The 20,824-nt window shown below is 47.4% G+C and overlaps 1 protein-coding gene across 1 annotated transcript in view; it reads left to right on the forward strand.

Annotated features, from left to right (window-relative positions):
- The first annotated feature begins 14,236 nt into the window (after positions 1–14,236).
- PDIA5 (protein disulfide isomerase family A member 5) overlaps positions 14,237–20,824 on the forward strand; it is a 93,878-nt gene continuing 87,290 nt past the window's right edge. The window contains exon 1 of the mRNA XM_060010766.1: positions 14,237–14,394. Within this exon, the coding sequence (XP_059866749.1) occupies positions 14,347–14,394 (48 nt within the window). The 5' untranslated portion in view covers positions 14,237–14,346. The remainder of the gene's footprint in view (positions 14,395–20,824) is intronic.

Raw genomic sequence — 20,824 nt, forward strand, 5'->3', positions numbered from 1 at the left:
ATCATAGTGAAGATAGCAGAGATTATGCACGTGGAATGCATAAAACAGTGTCGGGCTCCCAATTACTACTCGGTAAATGTTTGCTATCACTTCTCATTTTTCACTTGACTACCCAGACGCTTCCCCACTATTCTCTGATTCCTTATTCCTCTCTCACCACCCCTAAATTTTCTTTACTTATCCCAGTTCTCCTCTCTGAAGAATAGCTCAGCTGTCACTCCTCCAGTGGAGCTCCTTCTGGCCCCCTCCACCCTACTTCCAATGGGGGACTTCTCAATCCTCTCTCACACTCTCATGATGCTTTTTTTTTTTTTTTTTGCGGTATGCGGGGCTCTCACTGTTGTGGCCTCTCCCGCTGCGGAGCACAGGCTCCAGACACGCAGGCTCAGTGGCCACGGCTCATGGGCCCAGTCGCTCTGCGGCAGGTGGGATCCTCCCGGACCGGGGCACGAACCCGTGTCCCCTGCATCGGCAGGCGGACTCTCAACCACTGCGCCACCAGGGAAGCCCTCTCATGATGCTTTGTCTGTGCTTCCACTAGAGCACTAATTCTGTGGTAGCTGCCATTAGTGCTTTCATAGGGGACCTTCTCCCTTGCTCTAGTGTAAACACCCTCTTGCTCATCTCCAGGAACCTCCCAGCGACTGGCACTCTGCATGTTGGAGTGGACAATGTCTGAGATGTTTGTCCAGCAGGTGAGCCAACATCCCAGCCCTTTCTCTGAGGCATGCCCACTGTCCCCAGCAGTTATTTTGGGCAGTGTGACTCCTTGTCCCCACTGTCCCCTCCAGCAGCTGTTGATAGGACCAGGGATGAGCAACTGACCCAAGCTGGGCTGATCAGAATGTTTGGTCCTAGGAGTTAGAAATGGAGGGGACATTTACTGTTGGTCTGCCCCAGTACTGCCCCAAATCTGTTATGAGTTGAATTGTGTGTTCCCACCCCATCCCTACTAAAAAGTAATGTCCAAGACCCAATCCCCAGTACCTGTGAATGTGACCTTATTTGAAAATAGAGTCTATGCAGATGATTAAGATGAGGTCATCGGTGTGGGCCCTAATCTAAAACACTGGTGTCCTGGGACTTTGCCGGTGGTCTAGTGGTTAAGACTGCACGCTTCCAGTGCAGGGGGTGCGGGTTCAATCCCTGGTCGGGGAACTAAGATCCCACGTGCCGCGTGGCCAATAAAATAACTAAATAAATAAAGGGAAAATTTAAAAAAAAACACTGGTGTCCTTATAAGAAGAGAAAATCAAGACACAGAGACAGATACATACAAAGGAAAGATGTGAAGACACAGGAGAACCTGCATCTACAAGCCAAGGAAGGCCTAAGGCTACCAAAAGTGAGGAGGGAAGCGTGGAACAGATTCTCCCTTGCAGCTCACAGAAGAAGCCACCCTGCCTACATCTTGACTTCAGACTTCTACACTCCAGAGCCGAGACAATGAACTTCTGTTCTAAGTCCCCCAGTCCGCAGGACTTCGTTAAGGCAGCCCTAGAAAACTAACATACACTCCTTTGGTTGAACTTCTGCTCCTGTCTCAAGCATATGGTTCAAGAAGAGTGAATCTCCTCTCGTCTTCCCTTGCTGTGGTTGTCGTCATCATCGTCATTACTGCTGACACAGAGCCTACTTTGTGGTAGGCACTATTCTAAGCACTCTAAATTTAATCTTAATAACAATCTCTGAGATGGGTCCTATTGTTATCCTTATTTTACAGACAAAGAAACTGAGGCACAGAGAGGTTAAGTGCCAAGAGTCACACAGCTAATATGTAACAGAGCCAGGATTTAAGCCCAGGCAGTCTTATTCCAGAGTCTATGCTTTCTGCTCTACCCTTATCTAGTGCCCCTCCCACCTAACCCACGGATGGAGACCTGCCCCAAGCTGGATCACTTAGAGCCCACTCTAAGAATTTTTCTTGAATTAGAATTCGTGGAGAAGAGCCAACCTTCTCAGGTGGCAAGATTAATCAGGTGTCGTTAGTGTCCTTTAACATGTGGAAGGAGCGGGTCTACCTTAAGCAAAGAACACTCACAGGCAGACATGGGAAATGGAGAGATAAATGACATTCAGTCCCTGTAACCTTCTGTCCAGAAGGCCTTGCCCCAGCCTGCCCTTTCCAAGGCTTGTTTATCAGAGCCCATAAATTACACTTTTGCCCAAGCTAGTTGTGTTGGGTGTCCATTATTTGCAAGCAGACGATTCCTGACTGGCACACCGGCAAACTGGAAACGGGGACTGAAAGACTCCATTTCCACTGGGGACTGGTCTCTTTAGTGCCTTGGCTCCTGGGAGGCAGGCATCTTCTGCAAGGGGCTGAGTACCCGGGAGAGCTGGGGTCTGCAGGGGAGGTAGAGGAGCAGATGCTGAGAAAGGCAGAGTGCAGATGGAGAGAGAGCACATGGAGTCCTAAGAGTTTTTCAGGTCTGAGGCTTGGCTGCATTCCTGCCTGTGGGTTCTGTGAGATCTCCCCGTAGCCATGTCATCAGCTCCCATTTTCAGTTTAAACCGACACATGTTGGTTTCAGTAGGTTGTATGCAAAGAATCATAAATAATTCACATGCAGCTGGTACTTAATACTGTTGAATATAATAGAAGGTTTCTAAGTGAAATGATAGGATAAGGACAGTTCCTTAGGAATACTGCTCTGGAGGCTGTATGTAGGAACAATTCCTTTTGGGGACATGGATGGGAAGCAGAGATAATAATAGAGAGGTGCCCGCAGAGGCCAGTCTGAGAGCTGAGTAGAGCCTGAGCGACTGGAGAGAGATGTGGGGAATACCAAGGGAAGGGATGTGGTGGACTCAGCCTCTGAGGGGATGGGGCAGTAAAGGAGAAGGACCTGTCAAAGGGGATGGGAGTTTAAGCCTGGTTTCCAGAAGGAAGGATGGTACCACTAATAGAAGGAGGGCAGTCAGGAGAGAAGATGAGTCGCTCTCGAACATTGACATTGAGCTGAGGTGCCAGTGACAGAAATAATAATTAGGTTCAGGAGAGGAGCCGGCTGTAGAAGCAGAGGCTGGGGGTGGGTCACTCTCAGCTGAGGGCCGGAGCCGCCAGCGATGCCAAGGCAGCTGGAGGAGACCACAGAGGAAGAAAAGGCAGCAGGCTCCTTACTCAGGAAGTGAGAGAATGAAAACCAGAGAAGGAGCAGTCAGGAGGTAGGGCAGAAACACAGCATGGGCAAAGTTGAGGAAACTGAGGAAGGAGATGGTTTCCAGAAAAGAGGACGAGATTGCAGGAAACCTATAAGGGAACAGGGAGTGGATGATGAGGGGAGAAGGCGGACGGCAAGGCTTGCAGGAGAGGTGGGCTGGAAGTAATTGAGTGCCACTGTGGTCTGCAGCTGCGTTTGCCTTCTCAGGGAGTGGTGAGGCTGATTTTGCAGCTAGGAAGATGTTTGGACAGCCTGCTTGAGTGAGGAAGGTGAACGCTCCAGGAAATAAACTGGGTAGGCTGGTGAGATCATGAGAAACCCAAATCTGAACTACCCTGCCTGATAAAGGGGGAGGGTGAGAGGCTGGGGCTGTGGATTGGGGTTGAGGGCGAAGATGTGAAGAAGTGGTTCCAGTCATGGCTCTTGGTTGTAAACACAGAAACTGGCTAATTTATGTAGAAATAGAAATTACTGGAAGGCTTTTCGGTGGCTCACAGAATCTGGAAGTATAATAGCTCTTTATGCTCCATAACAAATTATGCCCCCCAAAAGCAATGCACATTTATTATCTCCTAGTTTCTATGGATCAGGCATTTGGGAGCAGCTCAGGTGGGGCTTCCGTTAGCTGAAGTTTGACTGGGGCTGGGGAGCTGCTTTCAAGACGGCTCACTTGCTTGGATGTTGGCAGGAAAACTCAGTACTTCACTGGCTATTGGTAGGAAGCTCTTTTCCCTTATATATGGGCTTTTCCATGAGACTGCCTGAATGTCCTTATGACATTGGAGCTGGCCTCCCCCAGAGTGAGGGATCCAAGCAAGAGTGTAAGGAGGAAGCTGCGATGCCTTCCATGACCCAGTCTTGCAAGTCACACATAGTCACTTCTACCATATTCTATTCATGAGAAGAGAGTCACTAAATCTAGCCCATCCTCAGGGGAAGGGGAATTAAGTCCCAGCTCTTGAAGAGCAGAGTATCCAAAAATTTGTGGACGTTGGAGGACATTATAGGACAGTTGGAGGATTAGACTTGAAAAACAGGCTGGAAGCTGGATATCCGGGACCCCAGCCAAGGTCACACCAAGGAACACCTGGTTAGGGATGGATACTGTGGGACCTGCTGCCCAAGCACGGGTCCTCCTCTTATAAATATTCCCTGCTTTTTTGTAGCACTTGCTCCAAAGACAAAGTCACTGGCTTAAGCAGCTGATTGGCTGACTTGGATCACAGAGCCCACACCCTGCCTGCAGTACGGCCTTTGGGGCTTCCGTAATATGATGCAGGACCTGACTCTCACCAAGACCTACGTAGTTGCAGATCCCCCAAACACACACACCCCATAAGAGCAATGCCCATCACAGAAAGAATCCTGTCTGATTCTCTAATGGGGGTCCAATAAGTCAATTCAGAGTTAGCATAAACCCCATAGGTTAAGGGCTCAGTCCCATAAGACTGCCCCCATTTCAGATGCCAGGCAAAAATGGAGTCTCCAGGAGACCCACAATTCTGCCTGGCTGACTAAAAATTTGGGGGTTCCCTCAATCACCCTCAGGTTTGCTAATTCACTAGAATGCAGGAAAACACTGTACTTACATTTACCAGCTTATTATAAAGGATACCACTCTGGCACAGCTTGATGGGCAAGGTATTTATGGGGAGAGCACAGAGCTTCCACATCCTCTCCAGGTACACCAACCTCCCAGCACAACAATGTGTTTGCCAATTCGGAAATCTTATTGTTCAAGAGTTTTTATATCTCAGTCTCCAGCTTGCTACCCCTCCCTGGAGCTAATCAGGTGTTTGGTCTTTCTATGGACAGGTCCTATTCAGAAGCTTTCTAAGGGTTCCACCCTGAGTCACTCATTAGCATAAACTCAGGTGTAGTCCAAAGAGGCTCTTTGGGAATAAAAAAATGCACTCCCGTCACCACTCAGGAAATTCCAAGAGTTTCAGGAACTCTGTGCCAGAAACCCAAGACAGGTGATGCAACAGATTGGTGGGGGGGTGGGACGGGGTGGTGGTGGTGGGGGGTGGTGGGCAGGGACTCTGAGGAGAAGCCTTAACCAGAGGAGTTCCCTGGGATGGAGTGCTGCGGGCTTTTAGTATTTATTCCATTTAGGTCATTTGCCATCTGTGGTGTTGCCTAGTAGTTGCGTGGTGATGTAACTGTCCTCTGTAACCAATAAATCCTTCAATAAAACTCTGCTATATCCTCGTGTTTGTGCTTGCCTTGGAGAATCAAAGGCAAGGGGGCTGCATCATGTTCGTGTCAGCACAGGGTGGAGAGAAACCAAAGTGCCAGTGAGATTCAAATGCTTCAGTGGAAACCAGACATTGGAGCTCTTATCTTTGACACTTCCCAGAATCCCATCCTGGATTGTTCCAGGGACTCTTAAGAGGTATCTGGCGGAGGAAGGTGTTGGGTTTCCCATCACATGTGGGACGAGGTTTTGAGTCATTTACCTGTGACTATCAACAGAAGGGTGAGCCCACAAGGTAGAAGATGAGAGGACATCCTGGCTTTTGGCACTTGGCTTTAAATACAAACTTGAAGTCGTTAGTAATGTGAATACTATTGTTAAGGGAGAAAATGGTATCATCTAAGGTCAACTCTGGATTTAGTTTTAGCAAGCCAAAATTTTTTTTAATGAGCTCGAGCCTGGGGCCCTGTAGTTGAAGCCATTTAGAGAGCTAAATCCTGAGAAAAAAAGGAGAAGGTGAAAAACATACAGAGACATCAGGGATATGGCCCTCTAGGAGACCTGACCAGAACAAAGAAGTGAAAAGCACAACTTCAGGCTGCCATGGTCTCACTCTGGGGGTCCAGGCCAGGGGGACATGGCTAGGTAGAGTGCTGGAGGCTTAGGGGGAACACAGTCACATGGGGAAGATGACTGTTCTAAGTGAAGGTCAAGGGGTTGGCTTGGGGGGCCTCAGGTTTAAGCATCCTGCTAGCTGGAGCCAGGACAGACAGGTGGAAAGGGGTGTGTGAGACAGGTGGAAGAGCTAAGGATCAATGCCGGAGAGGACAAGCAGGAAGTGCTCTTACTGAGTTGAGAACTGGGCTTTTTAACGTGATGTTTTCTTAATGAAATGTCAGAGGGAGGCCCTGCAATGAGTCTATGATGAATGTTCAATCAATGCCCAATAATGAGTTATTAATTATTATTCAATAACCAAGCACACTCGTTCCAGGCCTGCCGTAGAAACAAGGGGCTGACAGAGACACCCTTAAGCTGTCTATTCTATACCCCTGTTTTTATTTTCATTTATTTATTTATTTTTAATAAATTTATTTTATTTATTTATTTTTGGCGGTGTTGGGTCTTCGTTGCTGCACATGGGCTTTCACTAGTTGCTGCGAGCAGGGGCTACTCTTGGTTGCGGTGCGCAGGTTGCTCATTGCAGTGGCTTCTCTTGTTGCGGGGCACAGGCTCTAGGTGCGCGGGCTTCAGTAGCTGTGGCACGTGTATTCAGTAGTTGTGGTGCACGGGCTTAGTTGCTCTGCGGCATGTGGGATCTTCCCAGACCAGGGCTCGAACCCATGTCCCCTGCATTGGCAGGTGGATTCTTAACCACTGCACCACCAGGGAAGCCCTATACCCCTGTTTTTAGAAGGATGTACTCTAACCCAGGTCTCTGAGGATTCTTTTTTTGGTCTTAAAATAACTTGGCCTGTTCTGCTGTTTGTCCATATTAATGTTGGGAAGGTTTCCCTTCTGCCTTGTCAAGCCCTCTTGTTAAAGTTTATTTTAAACATTTAAGGAGCTCCTACTATGTGCTGGGCACTGGCCTGACCACTGGGGGACACAAAGAAAAACAAGGTAAACCAGATGCAGTCTTTGTTCTTAAGAGTTCATATCTAGGAACCTAAAAAAATGGTACAAATGAACTTATTTACAGAACAGAAATAGTCACATGTAGAAAACAAACTCATGGTTACCAGAGGGGGAAGGGTGGGGATAAACTGGGAGATTTGGACTGACATATACACACTACTATATATAAAATAGATAACTAATAAGGACCTACTGTATAGCACACGGAACCCTACTCAGTACTGTATATGGGAAAAGAATCTAAAGAAAGAGTGGATATATGTATATGTATAACTGATTCACTTTTTTGTACAGCAGAAGCTAACACAACATTGTAAATCAACTATACTCCAGTAAAAATTAATTAAAAAATAAAAAGAGTTCACATCTAGTGTGTGTGTGTTGAGATGCAGGGGTTAGGGGGGTTGAGGAACTAGACACTAGAGGAAATTATATTATGAACAGGGCTATCAAAGAAGAGAGACATATTTATCCAGTACAAATGCAAGCTAGATATTTTGCATATATAATCTCATTTAATCCTCAGTATAGCCCAATGGGGAAAGTACTATTATTATCCCCATTTTACAGAATGGGGATCTGAAGTCATGTGACTTCTCTAAGGCCACACAGCTAGTAAGTGGCAGAGACAGGACTCAAACCCATGCCTTTCTAAGGTCACAGCTCATATTCTTTTGTGTATGTGTGTGTGTGTGTGTGTGTTTGTGTGTGTGTGTGGTAAAATATATACAACATAAAATGTACCATTTTAACCATCTTTTTTTAAAAACTGAAGTCTTTTTTTTACTTTATTTTGAAATTTTCACATTTTCTTTTTTATAATTTAAAATTTTTAAAAATTGTGGTAAAATATACATAACAAAATTTACCATCTGAACTATTTTTAAATGTACATTCTAGAGTGTTAAGTACATTTTCAACCAATTGATTGATCGTTGTGCAACCAATCTCTACAACTCTTTTCATCTTTTAAAACTGAAACTCTGTATCCATTAAATAACAACTCCCCATCCTCACCCTGCAGCCCGACTCCTGGCAACTATCACTCTGCTTTCTGTTTCCATGAATTTGACTACTCTAGGTATCTCATATAAGAGGTCTCATACAGTATTTGTCATCTTGGAGACTGGTTTATTTCACTTATAATGTTCTCAAGATTCATCTATATTGTAGCACGTGTCAGAATTTCCTTATTGTTTAAGGTTGAATGTATGTATATACTGCATTTTATTTATCCATTTATCTGTTGATGGACACTTGGGTGGCTTCCACCTTTGGCTACTGTGCTGCTCTGAACATGAGCGTACAAATATCTCTTTGAGACCCTACTTTCAATTCTTTCGGGTATATACCCAGAAGTGGTATTGCTGGTTCATATGGTAGTTTTATTTTTAATTTTTTGAGGAATCATCATACTGTTTTCCACTGCTGCGGAACCATTTTGCATTCCCACCAAGAGTGCATAAGTGTTCAAGTTTCTCCACATCCTCACCAACACTTGATTTTTTCTGGGTTGGTTTGTTTGTTTTTTTATAGTAGCCACCCTAATGGGTGTGAGGAGGTAGCTCATTGTGGTTTTGATTTGCATTTCCCTGATGATTAGTAATGTTGAACATCTTTTCATATGCTTGTTGGCCATTTGCGTATCTTCTTTGGAGAAATGTGTATTGAAGTTCTTTGCCCATTTTTAAATCAGGCTGGTTTTTGTTGTTGTTGAGTTGTAGGAGTTCTTTTTATATTCTGGATATTTACCCCTGTCAGAAAAATCCAGAAAGCTTTACTTGATATGAATATTTTATTGAGGGAGAAATAAACTGATCAGGAACAGGGAGACTTTAGAAGTTTGCTTTCAGCAGTTATGGCTCAGTTTATAAAGCATGAATGAGGGGTACGTTGTTTTCTGTTGTTGACTGGTTCCTAGAAACTCATGTTCCTTTTCATTGCATTAGCTTGTTTGTTTGTAACTAATTGGCTAGGAAGCCATAAGATCACACTGACATGAAGAAAGCTTAAGTTTTGTTTTTGGGAAAATCAGGACAGTCTTAAGTTTTGGTTATGTGACTATGAGTGTTGTGTCTCTGAGTATATTCAAACTGTGGTCTCTGTTTTGGTTTTCTTCAGTGCCTCTTATTGGATATATGATTTGCAAATATTTTCTCCTATTGTGTGGGCTGCCTTTTCACTCTGTTAATTGTGTCCTTTGACGTGTAGAAGTTTTTAATTTTGATGTAGTCCAGTTAATCTATTTTTACTTTTGTTGCCTGTGCTTTTGGTTTCATATCCTAGAAATCATTGCCAAATCCAGTGTCATGAAGCTTTCCCTCTACGTTTTCTTCTAAGAGTTTTATACTTCGGGCTCTTACATTTAGGTCTGTGACCAATTTGAGTTAATTTTTGTATATGGTGTGAGGTAAGGGTCCAACTTCAATCTTTTGTGTGTGGATATCTGGTTTTCCCAGCGTCATTTGTTGAGAAGACTATCCTCCATCTTAAAACATTTTAAAGTCCACAGTTCAGTGGTACTAAGTACATTCATATGGTAGGGCAACTAACCCCACACTCTCCATCTCCAGAACTTTTTCATCATCCTACTGAAATTCTATAACTATTAAACACGAACTCCTCATTTCCCTCTCCCCTCAAGCCCTGAAAACCACTATTTTACTTTCTGTCTCTATGAAATTTGTCACAGTCCATGATCTTAAGGACCACATTCCACACAGGAAAGTGTGGGAGCACAGAGAAGGGACACTTAGCTCTGGACTGCTGGGGGTGTTGGTGGGAAAATGATGAGTATCAGAAGAAGCTTTTGGAGGAGGGGGTGCCCAAGCTGGGTGGGTATCAGCCGAGTGGGAGTACGGGTGTAGCGGCATGCCAGCAGACTTGATGAACAGAGGCAAAGGCTTGTGAGCAGCATGGGGTGTTCTGGTGGGACTAGGTGCTCACCCAGGTGTAGGGATTACTCATGATTTCCCAGCTGTCTCTTCTTTAGAATTCTCCTCTCCTTCCACCTTCCCTACTCAGAGCTGACTTCTCTTTCTCTCCATCTCATTCCTCCTCTTTTGTTTAAAAAAACTGTGAACTTCTTACTCAAATATAAGTTAAGGACAGCATAACCCATGAATGTGTGTGATGAATTTTTACAGAGTTAACATACCCAGGTACCCTGTACTCGGGTGGAGGAGAAGAACCTCAGCACCACGAGAGACCCCTTCCTGTGAGTACCCACACCCTTCCCTCAAAGGTAACCACGATCCTGACTTCTAACAAAACAGAGACCTTTTGCCCTTTTCGTAGCTTATGTAAGTGGAATTATACAGAACATATTCTTTTGTGTTTGGACGTAACATTCCTCCCATTTTGTTCTGGCCAATCCTCCTCCATGCTTGAATGTCAGAACACAGTCACTGTGCTAGTCCTCATCTCAGTTCAGATGATGGAGAGGAACCGGCCACACAAATGTAAGGTGGCTTCACAATTCACGATAAACCGCAGGATGAGAAGTTTCTCTGGCTGGGCCCCGTGGGGCTGCTGCTGGAGAATGGATGGTTCCCATTGAGGGCTGTAATGGAGGAGGGACAGCACTTGCCCTGTGCTATTCTCCTAATATTTCAAAGAGAGTGAAGCTTAGAATTGTTAAACATTCCCAGAAGGGCCATAAATCTCATTTTAGCTAGTTTCAATTGCAGGATGAAATGGCTTGTTTTCTTGGCAATTTTTATTTTTCCCTCTCAGTCCCCTGCCCTCTGGTTCTCTGGCTCATAGACCCATGGCTTCCTTCCTTCCTTCCTCTCCTGGACTCTTTCCCTTTTGGCAGTTAACTTCTGCAGAGTTCAGCCCTCCTCTGGACCCAGGAGCTTTTAGCCAGTCTTGGACTCAGGAGATACATACAAGAGTTACAAGGGATCCTGAAGATTAGCTGATTCACTCCACCCTTCATTTATTGAACTTTAAAAAAATCAAGATATGATTTATAGACAGTAAAGTGTACAAATCTTAGCATACAGCTCAACTAATTCAGCTCAATTAATAAATTAATTTTTATACATGTAGACTCATGTAACCATCATTTAATCAAGATCTAGAACATTTCTCGCACCCAGAGGTTTGCTCCTATTTCTTCCCAGTTGATCTCTCCTCCTCCCCGCCCCCACCACGGGAACCCCCATTTTCCTTCTATCACCATAGATTACGCTTACCTGTTCTTGAACTTCAGATAAATGGAATCATACAGTATGTGCTTTTTTGTGTCTGGCTACTTTTGTTCAACATCAGGGTTTTGAGATTCATCCATGTTCTTGTATATATCTGTAGTTTGTTCTTTTTTGTTGCAGAATAGGATATCATTTACTTATCTACTTTTACAAGGACATTTGCATTGTTTTCAGTTTAGCCACTGTATTAGTTTTCTAGGGCTGTCATCACAAAGTACCATAGAAGGAGTGGTTTAGACAACATAAATTTACTTTCTCACAATTCTGGAGGCTAGAAGTCCAAGATCAAGGTATCAGCAGGGTTGATTTCTTCTGAGGACCTCTCTCCTTGACTTGTAGCTGGCCATCTTCTCTTTGTGTCTTCACACAGTCTTTCCTTTTCTTTGTGTGTCCTAATGTCCTCTTTTTATAAGGACACCAGTCATATTGGACTAGGGCTCATCCCAATGGCTTCATTCAACTTAATTACTTCTTAAGGCCTTATCTTCAAATATAGTCATATTCTAAGTCATATTCTAAGTCATATTCTAATATAGTCATATTCTACTGGGGGTTAGGACATCAATATATGAACTTGTGGGGGAGTAGGCACAATTAAGCCCTATTATGAATAAAGCTGCTGTGAACATTTTGGTACATATTTTATACATATACTGTTGTCCAAAGTGGACGAACCAATTTACATTCCCATCATCAATGCATGGGAGTACCGGTGCTCTATATCTTTACCAGCCACTTCATTTTACAGATGAGAAACAGAAGGAATTCCCTGGCAGTCCAATGGTTGGGACTCTGCGCTTTCACTGCCGAGGGCCGGGGTTCCATTCCTGGCCTGGCGCAGAGTCACCAAAAAAAACAGAGAGGAGGAGCTGAAAGGCCCCCTTTCCCATATGCAGATCATGAGCTTGAGGATGCAGAGCATGCAGAGGAAGCCCTGTCTCCCGCCTGATTCAGGAATTTCTGAAACTCTCCAACACATCACTTCACTCAATCAGTTAGTTATCAAAAAGAACTCTGAGAACCACCCGAGGCTCAGGTCCTATGCTAGGCTCTGCAGTTAGGTGGCTAACAAGAGAGACATGAACCTACATTCCACTTGTAGCAGGAGACCATGGACACACCAACTAAACGAGTAGTGGCGGATTGTGGCAAGGGCTGGCAAGGAATCAGCAGAACCTGAGCTAGAGGATAAGGGGCTTGGGGGTGGAGATCCTTTAGATGGGTTGCTCCAAGGGCCTTTCTGAGGATGTACATGTAGGAGAGCCCTGAAGGGATTAGAAGGTGGCAGTCAGACCAAGGACCAGGGAGAGTGTTAAGGCAGAGAGAATAGGAAAAGTACTAGCCCTGAAGTAGGAACAGCTCTGATGGTGGGGGATGGGCAGGAAATGATGGTTTGTGTAACTGGAGCCAAGTGGACAGCATAGGGGAGAGGCAGGAGATGAAGTCTAGAGGCCAGACCCAGACCATATGTGCCTCACAGGTCATGGGGAAGTGTTTGGATTTCATTTTATGGGCAATGGGAAACCATTGGAGGGTTTCCAGGAAATGGCTAACAAAATCCGACTGACATTAACAACTGCATTGTAGGGGGTACAAGGAGGAAGGAGCAGGCAAATGGAAGGCGCAGTCTTGCCCTTGAGTGGCTGAGACATGTCAGTGACTTAGACTTGGGAGGTGGCAGAAGAGTTATATTTTGGAGGTAGAACTGACAGGATGTGGTGATGGGTTGGATGGGCCTGTTGAGAAGTGAGGATGAATCAAGGATGACTTCTAGGTTTTGAGCTTGGAACCTCCAGACAGTGAGCAAAGATCTTCCAGCTATAACCTATCAATCCTAGACTGTGCACTTCCTTGTCCATCTCACTACTATATATCTTGAGCCTCAGGGTGTAGTAGGTATTTAATAAAAATTCTTGAATGAATAACTGATTCCACACATGAATGTTTTAGCACAAGGAATGGATTCAATGATGGTTTTTTTTCTTTAAAAATTTTTTTATTGAGATAAAACTCACATAACATAAAAGTAACCATTTTAAAGTGTACAATTCAGTGGCACTTAGTATCTTCACAATGTTGTGCAATTATCGTTTCTGTCTTTTTCCAAAATCTTTTCATCCTTCCCAAGGAGATCTTGTACCCACTGAGCAGTCACTCCCCAATTCCTCCTCCCCCCAGCCCCGGGCAATCACTAATCTGCTTTCTGTCACTATGAATTTGCCCATTTCTGGATGGTTCATATAAATGTAATCATACAATATGCATACTTTTGTGTCTGGCTCCATTCTTAGCATAATATTTTCGAGTTTCATCCACATTGTTGCATACATCAGTAGTTCATTCCTTTTAATGACTGAATAATATCCCACTGTATGAATATATCACATTTTGTTTATCCATTTATCTCTCAATAGACACTTGGGTTGTTTCTACCTCTTGGCTATTGTGAATAATGCTGCTATGAACATTTGTGTACAAGTATCTGTTTGAATACCTGTTTTCAAGTCTTTTTGGTACATGCCCAGGAATGGAATTGTTGGGTTATAAGGTCATCTCTGTGCAACTTTTTGAGGTAATGTCAAACTGTTTTCCAACAGCTCAATACAGTTTTCTGAATGAAAAAAAGAAACAGTTGGAGGGACGCAGGGACGACGGCTTTTCCTATCCTCCACAAGCAGCACTGGACTCTGCCATTTCCAGGCTGTGTGATCTGGGTCTTATTAAGTTCTCTGGGCCGCCACCTCATCCTCGAAGTGTGGAAAATAAAACTTACCTGAGCTGAAGGAGATCTTGTTTCTAAAGTTCTAGGCACAGAGTAAGCCCCCCAAATTAACTGCTTTCCCTTACTCTTTGACCCTGACCATGTTGCACTCCACTCAGACTTCTACCTGGCCTGGGGGCCAAGTTCACACCCGCGGACCCCTGCTCAGCCATGCTGCAAACTACAACTCCCAGCACGCACTTCTCCCCGGCAGGCTCTGCCAGCGCGGTGCGCATGCTTTGGCAGACGTGGCACCGGGAACTCGGAGGCGGGGAGCGGCTGGGAAGTGGCGGAGGTGGCTGCCCCCGGCGGAGCTGCGGTCGCGGGAGCCCGAGTGGGGACCAGAACCGGCCGTGGGCAGCTGCGGCGGGGATGGCGCGGGTCGTGCCGGCGTGGTTGCTGCTGCTGCTGGCGGTCTGGGTGAGGCTGTGGCGCTGGGGTCCGGGCCGGGACGGCACGTGCGCCCGGCGAGGGTCCGAGTTCCCTGCTCCCGGCCCTCCCGGGACGTGCGGGGAGATAGATGCCTCCGGGCGCCTGGTTGGGGGTGTGCGTGCCGAGCAGGCGGGGACCCGGTGGCTGCGGGGGAGGCAGCCGGGCGATCGCCGTGCACTCGCAGCGGGGTGCTCCGGGGCTCAAAGGTCGAAAGGAGCCCGGGGTGGGGGACCCCGGGGGCGCTGGGCGATCCCTCGCGAGGGTGGGGGGCTTACGCCGCGGACACAACTTTGCAGGGGCGCAGGTCAGGGGGCGGCCGCGGGCTAGGGCCGGACGCCGGCGGCTTGCGGGGGTGCTGCACCCCAGACTCCGGGCCCTGTACCTGTGTGAGTACGGGGTAAGAAGGGGGTGCTTGCCACCAGCACTGCCGGAAACCTTGTTCTGGAGCCAGCCACCTAGTTCTTGGTTTCGGCTCTGAGCAGCCGCGAACCTCCAGTCACCACGTGGATCTCCGCCAGCCGGCCAGGCTTGGCGGGGCCGGGTGGGGTCACCGCGGGGGAGTTAAGCTCCTTCACCCAACTGAGGCTGGCTGGAACCTCAGCCACTTTCTGGCTTGTGACGCGGCCTATCGTTTAATGTACCTGACTTAATCTTCTCATCCATGAAATGGGGACGCTTTAAATACCACTCTAACAAGGTTGCCAGGAGGGTCGGATGAGAAATCGGAGGACGTAGCTCTAAACTGCAAAACCGTACAGGAGTGGAGAAGGTGGGCCAGGGTGATGGGAGTGCAGGCTCTCCGGAGGAGTTTGCTACCCTTGTGGGGTGGGGGAGAATGCCGCAGGGCATCCCTGAGAGAGGTTGGAATGGGTGTGTCCACAGCACCCAGGGCCCCGGATTTGGCCTTGGTGTTGCTGTGGGTGTGTGATAGGATAATATGGCCTCCTTCCACACCTCTAGTATAACTTCTGGTCTGCCTTATTTTAGGACAATCTTGGCTCCTTTTTTACCTGAAGTTCCTGAAGGGAACCTCCTGCTGCTGGCACTCTCTCCAACCCAGATTTTACAGGTTTTTTCTTTTGGGTGTGGCGAGGATGCTGGACGAAACGTGAGGAGAAAAAAATGGAGTGTGGCTTGAGTTGCTTTAAATACTTCCATCTCTCAATACCCTGACCTTCTGGGTTCGCCAGTGAGGAGTGACCCTGTATTTTCTAGTTGTATGAAAATGGGTGGGAAAGGAAGGTCCTTGCTCCTCTAGATCTGACCATTCTCTTGGAGAGAAACGAGGCTGGAGTGGGGCAGTGTCACTTCCCGAAATCTAGGTGTGTTTGATCTGTTTGTATTCTGTTCCTGCTCCCGGTTGGTCTGGACTGGTTTCTAGGCCAGGCAGGACTGCTGGACTGTGCCCAGGGGGCCATCTCCAGTGCCACCCGCTATCAGGTCTTTGCACTTGGGCTGTTTTAGGAGGTCCTACTTTCCTCTCTTCTTCCCCTTTCCTCTCCCTCCTGTGAAAATAAAAGGCTTGAGACTCAGACCAGAAAGAAGTTTCATTCAGCAAACATTTATTTATCAACCCCGTTGTTTGGCTGGCACTGGGTTGGATTTTGGGCAGGGAGCAAAACACACATTGTTCCTGCCCTCTGGTGTTGCCCTGCGTTGGGCAGGGGAGTCAGTCCTGTGAGCAAATAAAGACAGAACGGTGAGTGCTGATACTTGAAGTTCTGGGAGCACGCCTGAAGGGGAGCCATACATTAATTTAGAGGGAGGTCAGCCATGACTTTCCTAAGGGGTGGGTTGAGCCCTCAGGAGGGGCTGTGGGAGTCCTCTAGGCAATTGAGGTCTGCTGATGCCCTCCACCTGGAGGTACGGAGAGTGGGTAGGTTTGCTGAGAGCCCTAGAACCTGGGAGGCCTCAACAAGGAATTGACATCTTCTCCTTTCCGCAAGCCCAAGATTGACTTAGCAGGTGTGAGCCTGAGGTGTAGGGTCAGTGATGAGTGGCGGGTGGACACCAGGGTGGGCCTTTGTAAATATAAACTCTACGTCCATCTGATAAGGGTTCTGCAGCTCCTGGGAGTGGATTGGATTTCTTTGTCCACTCAGTATTTACTGGGGGCAGATACACGCAGAGCACTGGGCTGTGACCCAAGAGATACAGAGAAGTGTAAAGGGGTCTACAGAGATTCATGGACAGGGGTGTACACCCACCACGTTTTTTACAATAGCAAAAATATGGAAGTGGCTTAAATGCTTAACAACGGCAGCATGTTTAAATGATTTCTGGCCCTATCCATACCACGGAAAGTCATGTTTATAAAGAATATTGGTATTTACTACAATGCTGGGTTTATTATCAAAATATGTTATGATGCTTATGAAGAATATCTAAGGACATGGAGAAGTATTTGAGTGTGATAATTAGGGGAAAAGCGGGATACAAAACTGAATCCCAGGGTGGCTGAAGATAGCTACAAAAGTGTTTGAGGGATTAGCAGTGCGTCAGAATGTTTACAGTGATTGTTCTGGAAGGTGGAGTTGTGGGTGACTTTTGCCTACTTCTTTGCTTTTGCTTTTTTGGTACTTCCCAAGTTTTCTATATGAATGTGCATTAGTTTTTGATCAGAAAAAGTTAGTAAAGGAACTTTTAAAAAAGTTTCTTTGGGGACTCGCAGCCTTCCACACTCTGGGGTGGAAACAGCGCTAGTCAACACTTGGGACAGGTTAGTTCCAGCCCTTCCAGGCTGGGTGTCTCTGCCCCGGGCCTGCGGCTGGGGAGGCCAGGCTGTCCTGTCCCTACCCCTGCAGCCGACTGCCCCTTCCTGCTGTCCCACTCAGCTCCTTCCTGCAGCTGACCCTTGCCCGGGGCCATCCATGCTGATTGTTGTATAGTCTCCATCCAGAGCTCGCTCAGAGTGGAGTAATGTCAGAGCTGGAGAGGACTCAGCCTCACCCAGCTCAAGGGTTCCATCGTCAGGCTGAGGCCTGGAGCTGGGCTGTGATGAAGTTTGCACTGGTTCACGGACAAATTGGAAAAATAACAATGGTGAATGGCTTTTTTTTTTTTTCATGATTCCAAATATTTCCGGTTTAAAAACTTCATTTCTCTGACACGGTGTCCATATTGAGGGAGTGCATGTGGGGGGGTGGGGGGGGTGGAGGAGTGGTTTATAATGTCCTTTTGAAAAAAATGAAAGCAGTGATAGTATATTGTGATTTTATTAAAAAGTCCTTTAATTGATAAAATTTATTTTAAAATATATATGTAATACACACTACATATTTTTAAACATATACTTTAAATACATGTTTAAAAATATATCCTGCCAATCTGTGAGCTTCAGAGGTCTGAGAACTACTGACCTAACTCAGCTCCCTGATTTTTTTTTTTTTTTTTAATTTTTATTTATTTATTTGTTTTTATTTTTGGCTGTATTGGGCCTTCATTGCGGTGCACGGGCTTCTCATTGCGTTGGCTTCTCTTGTTGCGGAGCACGGGCTCTAGGCGCGTGGGCTTCGGTAGTTGTGGCGCGCGGGCACGGGCTTAGCTGCTCCGCGGCATGTGGGATCTTCCTGGCCCAGGGCTTGAACCCGTGTCCCCTGCATTGCCAGGCGGATTCTTAACCACTGCGCCACCAGGGAAGCCCCCAGCTCCCTGATTTTAAAAGAGAAAAGTAAGGCTTTGAGAGGGAAGGGACTCACCCACTTGAGGCCTAGTTTGTAAAGACAGAGTGGGGATGGGAGCCAGGCCCCTGAATTACACATCAGCGTTCTTCCCCCTCCATCTCTGTCGTGCCAGCTCCCACCTGCTTCCCTCCTCCCACTGCTCAGGCCTCTGCCCCAGAGGGTGGCGTGAAGCTCAGAACTTGATGGCACAGTGGGTAGGGGTGCAGGAAGCAGCAGACGTTTGCCCTGGTCTCTCCTGCAGAGCTTTTAATGTACACGTATTTAGGTTCTACACCGCTATATATTTAGTAGGCTTTTGTGGGCTGGCATGAGAGCCCAACTGCCATTGATAATGCTGCTTGGAACCTGGAGTGCACTTTTCCCACAGAAGTAAACACATTACAGAGGAAGTTTTAAAACAGAACTGGCACACGAGTTGGAATGACTGAGTGCCGTAGGAGTGGCAAACACAGTGCTGTGGATTCGGAGCAGGGTCATGCTCTGGGGCACCAAGGGGCCAGAGAAGGGCCGCAGCTCATGCCTCACAAGGAAGGCAGACTCTGTGACAGCGGGGATCCTCCCTGTCCCAGCACCTCGCCCAGACCTGGCGTGCAGTCACCCCCCGTCTGTGTTTGGTTGAAGGAATTAGTGTTGCAGGCAGGGAAGCCAAGACAGAAACGTGGGCAATGAGGAGTGATGGGCCGGGCTGGATGGAAGGGAGGATTTGAGGGTGGGGTTGGGGAAACGAGGCTGGAAAAGTGAATTGGAAAGAATCTTAAATGCCTGACAAAGCTTTAGGGACTTGATTCTTTAGGCAATGGAGAGATATGATGAAAACGGCCCTTTCACTAACAAGAGCAGTTACGCCACAGTGGAGGGTTGGGTTGGAGCGGGAGAGACTGGATTAGTTTTCCCAAAACAACACTTTCTTCCTGTTACTTTCTTCTCTGTTATCTACAAGATGTAGTCCAGTGCGATGGTATAGAAAGAACATGGGCTTTTAGCCAGCTAGACACTCAGGAGCTATGTGACCTTGGGCCCTGACTGTTTTCTTGTTGTCAGTGGTGGTAATGATACCCATCTTGCAAAGCTGAAAGGATCAGAAATAATACAGGAAGCACCCAGCACACTGTGTGGCACGTGGACGTGCCCACTAAGTAGGAGCCACAGCAGTCACCTCAGATCGTTGGAGAAGGGGCACCCGGAAGCCAGTGAAGGGCCAGAGCGGGTGTGAGCGGAGGCTGCGAGACACGGCTGGGGGGCCCGTGCAGCCAGGACTCTCCCCGGCACAGTCCCCTGGAGCTGAGCTCCTGATGGCTCCTTGCCCCTCTGCACTGGGCCGCTGCAGAGCCTCTGGATGGGGGTGTGTGTGTGTGTGCGCGCGGGCACGCGTGCATGCGGACAGAGGAACTGAGGATTTAAGTGCTCTGTGTTTCCCCTTTCTTCTGAAAGTGGATCCTCTCTTGAGAATGGAGATACCAACCACACCGCCTCCCTGGAAGGTACGCCCCAGCTTTGTGGTTTTGTTCTGTGGGGCTCTTGTGTCTCCCTTGGTGATTGTGGTAGGTTTTGGAGGCTAAATGACAGTGGACCAGAGAGTGCGCATGGGGTGTAGGAGAGCCTAAGTTCTCCTACGTTGCCGGACTTCCATGGTTTGCTTGCCCCCCGCTTCCTTTTCCCCCACACCTGGTGTCCTAGGTTTCAGTGGGAGAGGGAAGGAGCTCTGTTCCTCCTGCCTGGCCCATCCTGTGGCCCTGACCCAGGCCTCTGGCTACCCATTTGACCTGGCAACGAGAATTAGAAGACACCTGGTACATTTGTAGAGGGCTTTAGAGTTTGCAAAGCATTTCCACACATTTCACACCTGTGTAGTTTTGAGTCCCACATGAGCTGGGTGAGGTAAGCTGGTTGAGTACTGTTACCCCGAAAGAGGGATGAGTAGGTTGACAGAGCAGGAAGAGAGACCACTGATGGTCATGGCCTGGAAGGGGAGGACATAGGCAGATGAGTGGGTCGCCTGAATGTCTGAGCAGCCTCCTTGGCACGCGCTATTTTCTGAAATCGCAGCACCAGCCGTTTACCTGGGGAGTCCGTGAACCTTGCTCTTTAGCTCCCTGATGGCCTGAGTAGGGGCCGTAGCCAGGCCCTCACTGACCATCCTTCCTGCCCTTCTCATCACCCTCCTGCATGGCTCTAGATAGCTGTCCCCTCTGACCACCTACGTCCAACAGGGCCTCTTTCCACACACCAGTTTATGACCGCTTCTAAATGATTAGCTTTGCAGTCATGCAGTGCGGGGGAGTCGGGGTTGGACACTCAGAAGGAGTATGGGATTAGAATAGCCTTTTTGCGTCTTTTTATCCCCCAAGGTCATACTGAGCCCCCAGGTGGATGTGCGCTCTGTTCCCAGATGGCCTGATGGTGAGCCTGTGCCCTGCTTCAGAGTTCCCCACTCCTCACAGCTGGCTGGGGCAGGGGTAGAGAATCCATTGCCCCAAAGAATCCCACCATTTGTCTAACCCCTTGGCTTGAGCAGATGTCTTTAATTCGTGAGCAGATCCTTTAATCCTTCGCGTGGAAGGTATTAATGGAGATCTAGGTCGAGGGCCTTACATTGGGGCTTAAAACATTAGGGTGATCTAGCTTCTGAGCCAAGATGTGGGCTTGGCTGGAAAGCTCTGTTATAGGGCCAAGTAGGGCAGGCTCCCGAGGAACAAGCAGGTTTGCTGTCATCAAGGGGTCTGACCTGCTGGGTC

This window comes from Delphinus delphis, chromosome 4, assembly GCF_949987515.2.
Source record: "Delphinus delphis chromosome 4, mDelDel1.2, whole genome shotgun sequence".
Classification (NCBI taxonomy): Eukaryota; Metazoa; Chordata; class Mammalia; order Artiodactyla; family Delphinidae; genus Delphinus; species Delphinus delphis.